Source organism: Cordyceps javanica, chromosome 3, assembly GCF_051103115.1.
Source record: "Cordyceps javanica chromosome 3, complete sequence".
Taxonomy (NCBI): Eukaryota; Fungi; Ascomycota; class Sordariomycetes; order Hypocreales; family Cordycipitaceae; genus Cordyceps; species Cordyceps javanica.
Genome location: NC_139297.1, coordinates 2,932,366 through 2,948,303, shown reverse-complemented (window position 1 = coordinate 2,948,303; position 15,938 = coordinate 2,932,366). Strand labels below are relative to the sequence as shown.

Below are 15,938 nucleotides of genomic sequence, written 5' to 3'. Positions count from 1 at the left end.
GAGCGTCAACCAGACAGATACCAATGATACCCTCTCATAAAGACAAGGAAGACCTGGAACGGGGTCGCAGACGGATGCCGGCCAGGGTGGTGGACCGTGGACCGCGTCGTATTGTGGACCGCGTCTCGTTCCCTTGTACCAGTAGCTTGTTGCTTGTATGCTTGTGCTTGGTCGTCCTGAGTCCTGACCATTTTTAAGTGGCCATATCGCTCAAACGGGGTCCAGGCTAGGGGTGTCATGAAATTACCGCACGCCACCCTTGTAAACCAGCAGCTGTGGCGCAAACAGCCAGACGCCGTATCAGGTGACTCAGATGAAAACGGACAGCTGCCAGACTGCAAGCAGTACGTACAACACGGTGACGTGTATCCATCTGGGTGGTAAGAATCGTCCTAATCAAGGATCTTTCAAGAGAACAACTGTAATTTCGAGGTCAATTTATAGGTCGTGCCCTGGAATTGGCTTTCGCGGCCGGTCTTTCTGGTCAATGCTGTATCATCACGTGACTCTCTGACTGCCAACTCCCAAGCCCGGACCACCCGATAAGATAAGATAAACTGCCAGCTTAGGTAAGCCAATTTTTTTTGGCCTCTGCAGGCTTCGGCGGCATCTTTGGCCGGGCCGCCAAAAAAAAAAAGTTCACCAGACGGCAAGGAAAATTTCCCAACTCCGAGCGACTCGACATCGCGGCCCGGAAATCACCTGTCTCACGATATACCTAATCATAATTCGATATTTTGACCACCGCAAGCCCTTTATACTGGTCCATTGCGGTGGACGTATTATTGCCCTCTTGATATTCTTAAAGGCGCTCAGCTTTTCCCATCGCCGCGTGCCTCATGCCCATGTCGAGCAAACGCAAAGCTCCAGCGAAGCTGGCAGCGCCTGTCGCCAAAAAGAGCGCCACTATACCTTCCAAGAACACAATTGACGAGTCACACACTTCCGTCGCTAATACAGATGCCCTGCACGGCTCAAATCCTGAGACAATAGAGATCTCTTCCGACGCCGAGAGCGAATACAACTCAGGCCAGGAAGATGTCACAGAGCCAGTCAACGGCACCAGAGAGGTCGCCCAACCTCGCAGCGACAACAAAAGCAAGACCATCTCTACGACCGCTGCCGATGACAGCAACGACGCCGGGTCAGATGCTGAAGGGGGTTCTCCGACTTTTGGCGAGCTGCTGCGCGGCAACGAGACCATTGACGTGTCCAGCCTGCTTCAACAAGCCGTGACCAGCACTACCGTGCAGCCTTCGCGCACCGCTATTGCGCCGCCCTCCCTCCAGTCCCTCACTACCGTCCTGACACAAGCGCTCAAGACCGATGACACGGAGCTTCTCGAATCGTGCCTGCATACGACCGACCTGACCACCATCCGAAACACGATAGAACGCATTGATAGCAGCCTTGCCGGTATACTACTAAACAAGCTGGCCGCGCGCCTGTACCGGCGACCCGGCCGTGCGGGCAACTTGATGATATGGGTAAAGTGGACAATCATCGCCCACGGCGGCGCTCTGTCATCACAACCCAAGGTCATTCAGAGCCTGAACGGTCTGCAAAAGGTGCTTGCCGAGCGCGCCAAGGGTCTGAACAGTCTGCTCGCTCTCAAGGGCAAGCTCGATTTGCTCGAGGGGCAGATGGAGCTCCGTCGCAAGATGAAACGCGGCGCCTCGTCAGGAAAGAATGGCAACGAGAGTGACGACGAGGACGAAGTGGACGACAACGTCATCTGGGTTGAGGGTGAGACGCAGGACAGCAGGCTGGCCAATGGTCTGGCCGATGATGAAGACGCGCACATGGCCAACGGCCTCATTCCCGACTCCGATGGTGAGGATGACGATTCCGATGCTGAAGAGGACGAGGACGAGGACGGCGCGGAGGAGTCGGTGGACGAGGACGAGGTGGAGCACGATGATGTCGACGAGTCCATGGGCGAGGATGAGGAGAGCGATGCGGAGCCCGCGCCACCTTCCAAGCTACAAAAAGTCGCCGGCTTCTTCTCAAAGCGCAAGTAAAAAAGTTTTTGAAAAAAGAATGAAACAGGAAAAAAGAAACTGCAACTCAACAAAGAGAGAAGAAAGCGGCCGTTAAAAAAAGGCTTCAGACCTCATTGGAAGAGCAGAGTAAAAACGGCTATCATGAACTCAGACGAAAGTACGCGGGAAGGGCGAATCATTGGCCAAGACGGCTGGCTTCAGGAAGACGGCAAGGAGAAGAAAGCAAAAGGGTCCTTTTTTTGGTGTATGTATCGGCAAAGCATCCGTCTTATTGTATCATGTCGGGGCGGAAGTGTGAGATTTATATACTGCCACCAGAATTTTTCCCACACATTTAACTGGCGTTGGGTAGAAAAAGAAATACATTTTGATTGCATGGTGACTCGAGGTGGTTAATCATTATAATCATTTGGGCTTTTGACCGAGCGCGCGTGCAAGAAACCGATCAAAATGAATTGAGCATCGAGCATCTAAATGATGGGTGCCAAGTAAATATCAACAAAGGAAAAGAAAAAACAGACAACGCCATTTGTATAAAAAGAGATTATATAGATGTATATAATACGCGCTCTAGAAAACGAAAAGAAGAAGAAAAGAAAATTGACAAAAGAACGACTCCGGATCCGGAAACAGAAGGGTCTTTCCAAGCGCCTGAAACCTGGCACGTCTCTGCGCCAATCCCATGCAATGAAATGATAATAGATAATGTGCGCTGATGAAGCTGATTGATGAAGCTGATGAAGCCAATGAAGACTGTAGAAATATATATACGTATATATTTGTGGGGGAACAAAGTTGCAGAACAGTCAATGGCAAAAGATGTAAGAGAATGAAGAGAGGAATATCGTCCCATGTCCTTTGCTCTGCAGAATTTGTAGGTGAGCACATCGTGTTAGATGGCCCAGCTGCCTCGTCGTTCGTGCACGCCCCATGCTAGAGGATTCAAGTTGTCGAGGTCCGGGTGCTGTCGCGCCCACTCGACAATGTACACGCGCAGCGCCTTCCAGCGCGGGCAGCGCTCCTCCTCGGGGGTGTCATCGAGGCTCATCTCGAGCATGTGGCCCTTGGCGAGCTGCTTGTCGTCGTCGCGGCACAGCTCCTCGACGCTAATGCGGCTAATCTTGGCGAGCTCCTCGTCAAAGGAGCGCGCCATGGCTGGGTAGCCGAGCGAGAGGTAGTTGTAGACTTGGGTAACGAAGTCATCACCAAACTCGAGCGCAATCCTGTCGTCGCGCTCGGCGCGGACCTTTTCCTGCTGCAGGCGCTCGTCGAGGCCGTGGAGCATGTGTAGGCCCTTGGGCGCGCCACTGCGGAGCCGGTGCTCGGCCGTCCCCGGGCAGGATCCGGGCAGGGCGCCGGGCGACTCCGGGGCGGCCGCGTCCCACAGCGACGCGGGCTCGTCGCTGACCGCCAGGACGCAGTCGACCTCGTGCGCGAACAATTCTTTGGGGGTGCCTGGTGTTCGGGGCGTCGCCATCATGGCTGGCGGGTGCAGCTCCGCGGGGACCAGGTAGCCGCCGGTGGATTCCGACCTGCAGCAGTAGCCCCTCCACAGGCCACCTTTGCCCGACAAGTCCCGATTCTGTTTCGCATTTTGAGAGAGCACAAATGAATGGTCCGTCTCGAGCTTAGTTTGCTTGGGCGAAGGGCACTTGCGAAAGTTGAGCTCCTTTCCCAGCATTGGAGGCGACACAAACTTGCGGATGCGCTGTAGCTGCGCGGCGTCGGGCCGGATGCCAAGAGCAGCAAAAGGGCGGCCGAAGGGATCGTGCTGGTTTCGGATGCCAGACTCATTGGCCGGTTGCTGCTGCTGCGGCGGCTGTTTTTGTAGTGGTTGATGTTGCAAGTGTTGTTGTGCAGGAGGTTGAGATCTGTCGGGGGTTATCGATTCCGGGGCGGGGCCCCGTAATACGTGTAGGGCTTCACTCTGTTTAGCGGCCGCCCATTTCCTTGCCTCGGCCTGCTCACTTGCAGAATCTCGTCTGTCCCCCAACGACGCACGCCGACTTGTGGTCCACATTGCGTCGGGTGGTACCGTTAGGTCCATCTTGTCCAGTTCCGAATCGGATGTCATGTCCAGATCATGGAACCTCCTGCTTGCCTCCTCAGCATCCTCCTTCTCATGAGCCAACTTTTCTGCATGCTCTTGCATGTGCCTCTGCCACCAAGTAAGATCAAGACTCGACGTCTTCCTTCGCAACCGTCGCCTGCCACGGCCGTCCTCAGCGGGGCTTTCGCCCGGGGACTCCTCGCTGCTCGAACCGTCGCGAAAATAAAAATGGGCGACGCCGCCCTCACGAGCGTGACTGTTGGGAAAGGCAGCCAGGGCATCTTCCTGGATCTGCCTCTCGGCTTCTTTTGCTGCAAGTTCGAGCAAGTATTCTTTGACCTCTTCCTCCTCGGTTTCTCTCCGAGTCGGCTGCTTCCGGTGCAGAGTGGCAGTCTCGTCCTCAGCTATGACACCGTCATGCCGCTTTTTTGACTTGGCCTTTGCGGTATAAATGTGATTTGTGTAGGGCGTGATGTCAGTCTTGTCGGTAGGGCGTGTTGCCGGCCCGGGATCTCCCACGCGGCGACTTCTTCGTGATGTTTCGATCAGCTGGGGGGCGAAGCGCCGCCTGATGCGGGGATATGTTGACTCTGGGGAAAGAGAACGCGGCGAAGGCTCCGGGGTCAACTCTGGGTTGGGTCCGACGTGAACACCGAGGGGCGGCAAAGGTGCTGTGCGGTGAGATTTGTATGTCGTCTCGATCGGCTCGGGCGCAAATCGCCGCCGTGGCATGTCAGGATTCATTGCTACTGGCATCTGCGTGGTACAAATGAGGGATCAAGGTCAAACAGGTATCGGGCTATTCTCGAGCGAGGGTCCGGTGATAGAAGTGTCAGGTCCGTCGAGTCACTTTGGCAGCATTGCCTGCGCTGCCGTCCGCAGGGTTCGAATCGCAGAAGGAAGGAGACGACCACACCAGGCCAATGGTCGTGCGCTGCCAGTTGCCACCAGCTGCAGCGTGCGGGGAGCGAGATAAGGACCGCAAGGCAGTGGCACAAAGGCTGGTAGATGGCGGTGACGCTGGTGCGAGACACGTCCGATGTGAGTATGCAGGCAGCGATGGGATCGCCTGCAAAAACGGCCTGCCCGTCCTTGATTTTGGCTAGACCTGCCAGTGAGTGAGAGATGGTGGGGCGCGCAAATGTGCTTCGAGGTAGGTAGGTAGGAGGTGGGGGTTGCTAATAGGTACCGGTACAGTGTCGGAAACCATCGTGAAGCAGACGCCAACTCTGGGCCATGTTCCACCTTGTGAGTCAACGTACAGTCCTGATAAATTGACCACACTGTGTAGATACCTGACTGCCAGTCGCCGGCTTCGGTCGCAAATTGCTGCTTAGCGTCATCTTCAGCACGAACCGCCAAGGGACTTGATGAGAGCGGCACAAGGCGAGAGCTAGAGCCGAAGCGAACAAGTTGTCTCTACGCGTCTTGTCTCTGTGCTGCTGGCTTCTACGCCCGCCAGAATGTGCCAGAATCACCACCGCCGCAAAACAACCTGTAATGCTTTCCACCATCTCTTCATTCTGCTTCCAGTAAATTATAACGTCGGGCCGACGACGCTGCCGGTTGTATCCGGACAAGAAGCCATGCCCTTACCCAGGACCTGCATTCAACGACTAGCCCGGTTGACGGTAGCCAGGCCCGGCTAGCTGTAGTACGACGCTGCTTCGTTCGCTTCTTATATTCTCAGCTTCTTTATTAAGCACCTTTGGTATTCCCCCAGAAATGGCACAGGGTGTTTTCTACGTAACGTAATGTCCATCAAATCGTGAGGTGAGCTAGTGCGGACCAGGGGCCCGGGTTTGGCCAGTCGGAAAGAATGTAATTTGGGGAAATAAGGGGTTGCAAGGCACTAAAACGATTTGAAGATGATTCGAAGGTGAAATGAACCCTCTCTATCCCGGCATTCACGTGCTACGTAGGCTCGCGGCGGCAGGGTCTTGCGAAAATAGCACCGGTCCCCAGCCCGCGCCCTCGTATCGCAGGGTCACTGAGGCTCGTTTCTTTACCCAAAAGAATAAATGAATAAAGGCAAATGGTCTGCCTTGGTTGACCGGCTACTTACTGGTAGTTTACGAGAACCCCTCTCTAATACAACAAAAAAAGTACAAGGGGATGCTGCAAGAACTAGAGCAATACTCTACTTCTGGCCATTACAGTTTTCCAACAGCATAGAAATCATGGGACACGTCTTGTTCGGCTTTTGGACGTGTCAAGCATGAGATCTTCATACCGGCAATGTACCGAAGCCATTTATTTAGCATCATCAGGTGCAGATTAGACCATCGCGGCAATGACCCATGGTCAATGTTGCCGTAATCTGTATTGTATAAGACAAAGGGCAGCCTGTAACCACTGTGGGTTCGCTCTGCGGTCTACCAGACTAGCCACAGAGCTTGCAAACAAATACTGCCTTGTTGATGCACTTGCATTCACGCGAATGCGTAGTGAGAATGGAGCTGGATATCCATGTACAAGTGTTGAGCTCCCCGAGGAAAAGTACCCTGGCGATGCGATGTGAGCCTATCAGTTAATATTTACCGTGTTGATATGTAATAAATACTTATTGTTTTGATAGCGTTTTGACACAGTTTTGATATGAACGGGGAGGGATCGTTCGTAAAATAGCGGTATCCATAGACGGCATTGATGGCCGTTTCAAGCCACCGCAATTTAAAGCGGCGCCGGGAAGGCCTGAGGCCGTAAGTAGTAGGGTCGTCTTTCTGCAAGGTACCAACGGCGCAACAATTACGGGCAAAAGTCTCGGGCTCCTGCGGTGTTTTACTACTTACAAATTAACAAGGCAGTGGCACGTAGGACGATGATGCTGTTCCTAAAGTAGAGCTGATTCTGGCCTCCAGCTGGTGTATTTTTGATAGTGTTACCCAGTTGGCAATGCTTTTCTCTGGCTATGCCATAGTTAGCGGCAGGCAAGGACGGCAATCGCGCGGGTTGCCGGCAGTTTTTGATACAAGGAGCGGCAAAAAGGTACGTATGTGCCTTGATTGCGTCTGGAACTGGCGTCTGCAGAGTCAACTGCATGAAGCAAGCTTGCAAGCTTGGCAAGAAAGAGGACGATCAGTGTGGTGGAGTGCGGTGCGGCCAGGGCCCGTGGGAACGATTGGCTGCTCGTCGGAGGCCCAGAGGGTTCGTACATTAATTTGTACGGATTATCCGTAGACTTGATGGTATTAGCAGAGGGCGAGAAAGCAATGAAAGAGCCACCGTCTCTGTAGGGAGCAATGGCGGCCCATTATTGGGTATCGAGGTAATAATAACAACTGAGTAATACCAGTAAGTACCCAGTAGAGGCCGCGGCGAGGGAGAGACAGACGGCCCAATACGCAGTGTGGGCCGCGGATACGGGACAGACTTTTCCAGGACAGGCCGACAGGCTACTTATGGTATTATTAGTAGGCTCTAGACTCACCAATGAGGTGTGGCGACTGGCCCCCGCCTCGTACTGGTAGCCTGTACGGAGTAGGGAACTTTGAGATATCATGCAGAGAGCCACATGTGGAAGCATGGTTGGTGTTGCGCTAGTGGCTACTAAGGACGGCTCGGGCGTTTTGGTGCATATCGATGACGGGGACATGGATGGATGAGTGAGGGAGGAGATAAAGGAGGCGGGTGGTGTTGTGTTAACAGTACTGGCGGTGGCGAGTAATGGCGGTTTGAATACTGGCGGTAGTGGTAAGTACCTGTGTTGATGACGAGGCGTATTTTGCTGATACAATAGTGGTTGCTAAAGAGGCCATCTCAAATGCTGCTGTTGGGCCAGAAGGGAGGGAGGGACAGAGGCAAAGAGGCAAAGAGGCAAACGATCAAACGGGGTGGCAAACAGACAATGGGCCAGCGAGTGTGGTGCTCGCAGAATGGCAGAATGAATTATGAATGAATCAATGAATGGAAGTGGCTGCTTGGGTAACTATTTTGGGCACGTAATGGCACTGGCAAGTTATCCGTACTTATTGCGTTGTGTGGTGCTCTCGGGTGTTCCTGGCGGCCTGCGAGTGGACGAGGCCTCGTAATCTGCAGCCCACTCACTCACAGGCTGCACAACCACCAAGCAGGTACTTAGGCAATTAGGCAGGTAGGCCGGCACGTAGTATCGACCAAGGTCGGCTTGGTGGGCCTTTGGGGCATCCCGTGCCCTGGCAGTCTGTGCAGTTTCCAGGGGAAAAAAGGCCACATTCGAGACACGTCTAGAGCCTGAAGGCCTGAATAGTGCCGGCCCACTGTGCTACAGGATCGCAAGATGAGACTTTTTCTTTTTATCAAGAAAAAATAGAGTAAGAGAGGGGGAGAAATAGAGTAGTAGAATAATACAGACAATGTCAGGTAACACAACAAAAGCGAGAAAAACAGCAAATCTTCATTCAGAGGATAAGATGTCTGCCTACCTAGCTGCCTAGCTACCTTGGTAGGCACTACCTACCTAGGTACTTAGGTGGCTAGGTACTTCAGGTAACTAATAAATTCCAAGGAGACACAGCCGAGAACCACCTTGGTTTGTCCCAACCAGGTAAATCCTCCTCCCCCCCCTCCCATTCATTCTTCCCTGCCCCAGGCCACTCAACGGCCGGTCCTCTTTGTTTGGGAAAAAAAAAAGGACCGCCCAAGCGAATCACAAGCTGTTGCTCTTGCTACTTAGTACTACATTGTGTTGCCAGCCGCCACAGATATTCTGCCAGCCTCCGTCCCCCCCCCCAGCCAACCTGGCACAGCCCATTTGGTAGTCCATCCTGGCACCTGGCACACCTGGCACCTGGCACTTGGCACCTGGCAACTTTTCTTCGAGGTCCTTGTTTTCTGTTACCCAACTCCCATCGTCACCGCTCAACACCACCTTTTCTTCCTTGCTCTCCCAATGAGATAGAGCCAGCTACGGCCTGCTCAGTTTTGCCATTGCCGGGCTTTGCCGTTGTCTGTCTTTATTCACCTTTTCCGACTCAAGTATCCCTCAGCAATCGCCCATTCATCCATCGCCGTTTCCCGGAAAAGTTTAGCGTCTTCCACACCCAGCAACACTCTCGTCACACGGCCCCAACACACGAGCATCTTGTCAGACTCTGCCTATTGCGCTTCTTCGTCGCTATTTTCTACCTTGCTTCTCCTTTCGCCGACTTGGTCCCTTCCTCTCTTGTCATCCTTGTGCCATTTCGCCCTTGCTACTCTCCGATCTTTGCGACCTCTTGGACCTCTTCCATCTCGCCACCTTTCCCGTCTCTGCTTATACGCAGCATCGTCTTTCGTTTTGCTTTTTGCTCGCCGCTATCAGAACTCGCGACCAACGCAGCCTCGTTTACCGAATCGCCCAACGCAGGGTCCCGTCCGGTCCTTCCTTTTGAGACATACTAGGCACTCGCCCCCTCGCGCCATTCACTTTGAATCGTGAATGTCTCGGCGCTTCTGTCATTTTTTCGAAACCCACGTCCTAGCCTTCGCTCCCGCTCTGCGTCACAACAACAATAATTATACTATTTTTGTTTCCCATTGTTGCTATAGCCGCGTGCCCCTCCCCAGCGCCTCGACAGCTTCCCGACTCGAAGCAATCCTATAGCTGAGTGCCCCGTTCCACTTGCGGCTTCGTGGTGACCGCCGACGGTCATCCTCTGCCAGCCATGGCCGAGATGCCGCAAAGTCGCCGCCCGAGCGATCCCGGCGACACGACTACCGACGCTGATATGTCTGCTATCTCACCCACCCAACGCTGTCAGTCTCCGGACCTGCAGTCCAAAACTATTAGCCCTATTGCCAACAGAGCATGCACTCCTCTCGGGCTTTTTGTCCACCCTGCCGAAAGGCGCGCCCCGATCAACATGCCTCATACTCTGACTCCCGAGTCTACACCGACCTCTCCCACACGACTTGCGAGGGGCGCGACGTCGACATCGCCAATCCGACAAACCGGAGCCAGTCCGACTCGATCGCAAATGGCCGTCTCTGACTGTATGCGAAAGCGAACCGACTCAATCAGCGATGCCATCCGGGCTGCCGCTGCTAATACTCGGCCCAGGCCGGATGATGCTCCTTCGCCGCTAGTACCCGTGGGAGAATTACAGCCCCTCCACACTGGCACGGTCCTTGCCAACACCAAAATGGTCCATCCCAAACCCATCAATAGAGTGGCTCCTGCCGACGTGACCAGCCGGCCTGGCACCGCAAGCAGTGTTGCTCAACTCGAGATAACTGCTCAGCAACTGTCAATGACTAGCTCCATTGACGACGCGATCCGAGATCTACACGGTGAATTGAAACGCAGTGACTCTAGACGATCTTCAATCCTGGCTGCCAGTATCAAGACTGGCGACGACAGCGGACTCGCAGCTCCGAGCCAGCTAAAAAGACATCTCTCGACCTCGTCCTCTATTGTATCGACAAATATTGCTGCACGGCAGGGGGGCTACTCGCCTGCTGCATTTGTCAAGTCGCCCAGTGCCTCTGGAAGTGCTCGCTTGATGCCCGGTTCGCTGACGGCTGCCTCGCTTCCCGAAGCCGAGGCTGCCACTATTCTCTCTAGGCATGGCCCTGGCAAGAGCTCTGTTCGCAGTGTGCGCTCAGCAAAAATGTCGTTGGCTGACATTTCCGAGTCGGAGCCCATTTCGCTCACACAAACTGTTCTTGATGAGGCCGACAAAGCGCCGCCACTCGAGCTAGAGCCCGTCATCCACGAAGCAGCAGCCGCCCACCAAGAGGAGAACGATCACAACTCTGCCGCCGAGACTCTGCCCGCAATGATTCAGAGTGCCTCGATGCCACAGCAGCCTGCTTTTAGCTACCCTACCGAGCACAACGGAGATGCTGTTACTGTACTGGACCACGACAATCGTCCTGCCTCCTCTCATTCGCAAGATACTTTTCATCAAGCTCAAAATGCTTTCTTCGATTTTGATGGAGTTCACTGTCCTGACAACGGAACCAATATCGAGGATCATGACCATCACGATGGACCCGTATCTGCTGAAAGGGGTTATATTGCCGTTGATTCGCACCTGCCGGAGCTGGATAATGATGGTTTTGACCTTCCCCCGTTGCAACTTCCACAGGTTTCCCCTCAGCGTCCGGCTTTCTCGTACGGGGACAATTCCCTTCCTCCACCTCCGCCGCCTGTTGGTCTTATTCGTCCCCAGTCATTTTTTGATCCGTCCTCGGGCGTTCAGATGAACTATTATCCGGCACGTGTTCCTGCCACCTTGAACATCCCCCAGAAGCTGTCGAATAAGCCCAAAGCCCACCAAAGAAATTCTAGGCAATCCAAAGTACTTAGTGTCATGATGACTGGCTCGCATCAGCCTGACAGCGGCGACGCCACTCGCCGAGCCTCCGCCCTACCGGTGTTGGGTAGCACGGTTGAGCTCGCAGAAGAACCCCGCCTTACAGAGGAGCACCACCGCGACCGTCACCACGAACGTCGACCATCCTTCCTCCCATTGTCGACCGAGGACATGCAAAGAATCAACGAACCTCTTCATGACCCCGTTGCGCCTGCCGCACCTGCCGCTGCCGCCCAAGAGAGCTGCGATAATCTTGCTTCAACACTTCGAATCCCGAAGCGCATTTCTGAGTCCAAGACTGCTGAAAAGCGCAAGAGTCGAATGTCCATGATAAATCTCCCTGCCCAACTTCGCGCAAGCGCATTCTTTGATGCGCCAGCTATTACCGCTGACATAGAAGTCAAAGATGGTTCTGCAATGAATGCTCTTGATGATATACTGGATGCCGGGGCTAGCGCTCCGGTCGGAGCGTTTACTGATCATCTTTTTGCTGGAAAGCTTGGTTCTGAAGTATACGGGGCGGCTAAGAAACCGTCTCACTCTTCATCACCATCTTTTCCGCCGCCTCCATCCAGCGAGAATGGTGGCAAAAAGCGTTCCTCGTGGATGGCCCTTGGCAGGCGCAGCCACAGTCACAACAGCCAAGACAGCCCCAAACTGCACAACTATGCAAACTCCCCCCATCTGACGGGCGACGGCGACAGTGACCATGTCATACATGTGCCCACTAGCGCGGCAGAGCATAATGGGCCAGAGCATATTGACGAGGAAGAGCCAACAGAAGATATGATGGAAGACTATGTCGGAGCGCCGAGCACCTTGCTTGCGGAACTGCAATTGCGTAAACGACAGCAGAAGGATCGCATCCAGAACAAAGTCTTGGATGCACATGGCACGCAAGCTACACTTTTGGAACTTGATGCCGTCGCCGAGACACAGAGACTCGATCGCAAGAGTAAGCGTGTCAATTTGCTTTGGGAGGATCCCGAAGCACACCTCGACCAGAATGGCTCCGATGACGAAGATGTTCCTCTTGCCATCATTGCGGCTAGACAACAAGGCGCGAAGAATATGGCAGATCTCGAGCGTCCGATCGGCCTCATTGAAAAGAGAGAGATTGAGGAAAATGAGCCGCTGAGCAAACGTCGCGCGCGTCTGCAAGGCTTGGACAAATCGTTCGCCACACCTCGACCTCAAACAATGCTGATGGCGCCAGCTCGATTAGGTGATACCCGACCGCGACAATCGATGATCTCTCTGAATTTGCTCGCCCCGGAAGATGTTGAAGGCGAGACCTTGGCCGACAGAAGAAAGCGCCTGGCATCAGACACCGAGAAAGAAAAGGGTCCCTCTCTGCCTTCGGCGAGACCTGTCAGCGCAGCGTTCTCCGCTGAGCTTTTGAGCCAATTTGACCCCACGGAAGCGGAAAGACTAGATGGCGCATCCGATGGACAAGGCGCCAAAGGGGTTAACGGCGCTCCAGAGGAGGAAGAGACACTTGGCCAGCGCCGTCGCCGCTTGCAAGCCGAGAAGGCGGCTCGCCAAGAGGAAATGGCACACGGCATCGCGCCTGCCTCCACGGGACACAGCAAGGACCGTCGCATGAGCCTCGCCAGTGTGCTTTCAGTGCACCCGAGGAAGAGCCAAGACTTGCGAGCCCAGGAGCAAATGCAGCGGCGGAGCGAGGACGAGCGCATCACGCGCGAGAATGAGGCGAAGATGGCAGCAATGCGTCTTCAAATGCCTTCTACCTTGTCTGTGCCGGGAGCTGCACAGAAGCGAGGATTCCTCAACGGAGCATACAACAATGGGCATGGAGGTCATGCGGGTACTCAGCGTCCTGTGTCTGCCCAATTTCTCGGGAATGGAAATCAGTTCAATCAAGCCAACTCCATGACGTTCAACAACGGGCACCAACAAGGCGGCTACACGAATCGCTACACGGGAGGTGGCGCACACACATTCAACGCTATGAACATGTACAACAACGGCGTAAAGGGCGTTTATGGTGGCATGCAACCCGGGAACCCGATGCAGATGCCACACAGCGGTGCGTCGATGGATCGAGTAGAGGTTTGGCGACAGGGTGTCTTTCCTTAATGGACTGGGCCGCTGAATAGTCACTCGTAAAGACTGGGTTGCTCTGCGACAACCTACTCGACGCACCACGAGGCACTGCTTCTCTTTTTTTGTCTGTTTTGTATCCATACTTGTTTTGAGCGCTCGGTGGAAGCAACAACAAAAAAAGCTAGCATCCACCAGCCTAGCATTGCGAGGCGTTTTGATTTCAGAGTCCTTTCTTTGGCTTCTTGGCCATTTATCCACATTCGCATCTCATGCAATACTCTCATATTAATTGAATTAATACATTAGCGAAAGCGACGGCACATTTTGGGCCACGATAGATAGATGGCTTTTTTTAAATAGCATAGTTGGATAACTACAATTATCATGACCAAACAAAATGTTATAACTTGTGACAGTGCAGTTGTAGATGCTCCGCGATGAAGTAAAGTTCATGTCATGCTACCTCTAGCACTGGCCGAACTACATGGCCGGGTATACAAAGAAATCAAATGCAAACGCTTTATGCAAAATGCAAATACGCTTTGCTCCTTTGAACCTCGAAACGAGATTCACGCGTCCATGATCATGCGTCTTCCTCGTCATGTACGTCCTTTTGCTCCGCCTGCTCGAGCGCGGCGCGGAGCGGTATCTCGGAGAGCTTCACCATCTTGGTCTTTTTAACCAGCTTCCAGATGAGAAACGCGGCCGCGACGAGAGGGATGTCGAGGTACGAGGAGACAAAGGCCTCGGGGCTCCAGTTGCCGGCGGTGAAGACGCGGAAGCCGGCGGTGAGGAGGATGACGACGCACATGCCGAGCGCCCAGACGGAGGCGTAGGGCGTCCAGGCGTTGTGCCAGGGCAGGCGCTGGGCGGGGATACCCTGGGCGCGCAGGGCCATGCGCAGGCGGATATGGTTGATGAGGATGGCGATCCACGAGACGAGGACGCCGGCGGCGGTGAGGCTGACGAGCCAGTAGAAGGCCGTCAGCGCGCCGCTGGACAGGCTCATGAAGCTGAGGAGCATGAAGACGGCGAAGAGGGCGACGCAGGCGTAGGGCACGCCCCAGGAGGTGGTGCGGAGGAAGACGGCGGGCGCCTGGCCCTTGAGGGCGAGCGCGTAGAGCACGCGCGTGCCGGACAGCAGCGCCTGGTTGGAGGACGACCAGGCCGAGGTGATGAGCACGGCGTTGACGACGGACGGGATGGCGGGCAGGTGGGCGGCCTGGGCGGCAATGACAAAGGGGCTCTGCGTGACGGCGTCGCCGCCGCTGCCCTCGAGGCGCTCGTCGTCGCTGGCGACGAGCATGCCGACGATGAGGATGGCGAGCATGTAGAAGAGCACGATGCGGATGAAGACGTTCTTGCAGGCGGCGGGGATGGCCTTGCGCGGGTTGCGCGTCTCGGCGCCGGCCATGGCGATGGACTCGACGCCGGCAAAGGAGAAGACGGCCGACGTCATGACGCTCCAGTAGCCGAGGAAGCGGCCCCAGCGGCCGGTGGCGATGTACTCGACAAAGGGGCCCGGCTTGCTCCAGTACTTGAAGTAGAGGGCGGGCGTGCCGGGGACGTCGCCGAGGTCGATGACGAGCCCCAGGATGACGAGGAAGACGACGAGGGCAATCTTGAGCAGGGCGAAGAAGAACTCGACCTCGCCAAAGACGCGCACAAAGGACATGCCGACGGCGACGGTGAGCAGGATGAAGGTGACGATCCACACGGACGGGTTGACGCGGGTCCAGAACTCAAAGAGCACGCAGATGGCCGTGATCTCGGACGGGATGGACAGCAGGTTCCCGTAGACGAGGTTCCAGCCGACGGCGAAGCCCCAGGCCGGGTCGACGAGGAACTCGGCGTGCCGCACAAAGGAGCCCGTGACGGGCAGCAGCGCGCAGACCTCGCCGAGCGCGAACTGCACCGCGCACACGACCAGGCCGACGGTCGCGTACCCGAGGAGCGCCCCGAGCGGGCCGCCCGTCTGCACCGCCGAGCCCAGCCCCAGGAACAGGCCCGTTCCGATGGCGCCCGCGATGCCAATCATGGACAGGTGCCGCTCCGCGAGCCCGCGCTTGAGGTCGCGCTGTTCCGTCGCCGTCACGAGGTCCGACGCCGCGGCACCGCCACCGCCGCCGCTAGCCGAGGGGATGCTGCCGTACATCATGCTGTTACCGACGCCGTCGCCGCCGCCGTCGGTGGCGTGCGCTGAGAGTAACAAGGGCCGCCCGTGACTGCTGGCCGGGGCGGGGTCGGCGGCATCGCCGCTGCGCGCCGACTTGGTGTCGGCCATGACGTCGACGACGGCGGCGGCCTTTGGGGGGGAGGAGGAGGAGGAGGTAGAAGACGAGAACGTCTCCTCGTCGACCGGCGATTTCTTCGGCATGCGATGCGAGGGTTTCTCTCGTCCCGAAAAAAAAAAAAAAAAAAAAAAAAGGTCAGTCCCGGAGCGTTTCCAGAGGCGGAGGGGAGAATAAATGCGACGGGAGCGCAGTTGGGTGCGAGCGCGCTCGCGCACGGGAACAGAACGTCGCTTCGATTCGCTTCCTC

The 15,938-nt window shown here is 55.4% G+C and overlaps 4 protein-coding genes across 4 annotated transcripts; 2 read left to right on the top strand and 2 right to left on the bottom strand.

The window, feature by feature from the left end:
* Positions 1–845: 845 nt before the first annotated feature.
* V2A60_005093 (Dip2/Utp12 family-domain-containing protein) lies at positions 846–2,021 on the top strand (the record flags this gene model as incomplete). The annotated part of the gene is made up of 1 exon (XM_083256406.1): positions 846–2,021. The coding sequence occupies one exon, from the start codon at positions 846–848 to the stop codon at positions 2,019–2,021; it is 1,176 nt and encodes a 391-aa protein (XP_083112532.1).
* Positions 2,022–2,895: 874 nt separating this feature from the next.
* V2A60_005092 (uncharacterized protein) lies at positions 2,896–4,797 on the bottom strand (the record flags this gene model as incomplete). The annotated part of the gene is made up of 1 exon (XM_083256405.1): positions 2,896–4,797. One exon carries the CDS (start codon positions 4,795–4,797, stop codon positions 2,896–2,898), a length of 1,902 nt encoding a protein of 633 aa, XP_083112531.1.
* A 4,880-nt stretch (positions 4,798–9,677) lies between these two features.
* V2A60_005091 (uncharacterized protein) lies at positions 9,678–13,430 on the top strand (the record flags this gene model as incomplete). Its single annotated transcript, XM_083256404.1, has 1 exon — positions 9,678–13,430. The coding sequence occupies one exon, from the start codon at positions 9,678–9,680 to the stop codon at positions 13,428–13,430; it is 3,753 nt and encodes a 1,250-aa protein (XP_083112530.1).
* Positions 13,431–13,980: 550 nt separating this feature from the next.
* On the bottom strand, positions 13,981–15,774 carry V2A60_005090 (amino acid permease/ SLC12A domain-containing protein; the record flags this gene model as incomplete). Its single annotated transcript, XM_083256403.1, has 1 exon — positions 13,981–15,774. One exon carries the CDS (start codon positions 15,772–15,774, stop codon positions 13,981–13,983), a length of 1,794 nt encoding a protein of 597 aa, XP_083112529.1.
* Between the last annotated feature and the right edge of the window lie 164 nt (positions 15,775–15,938).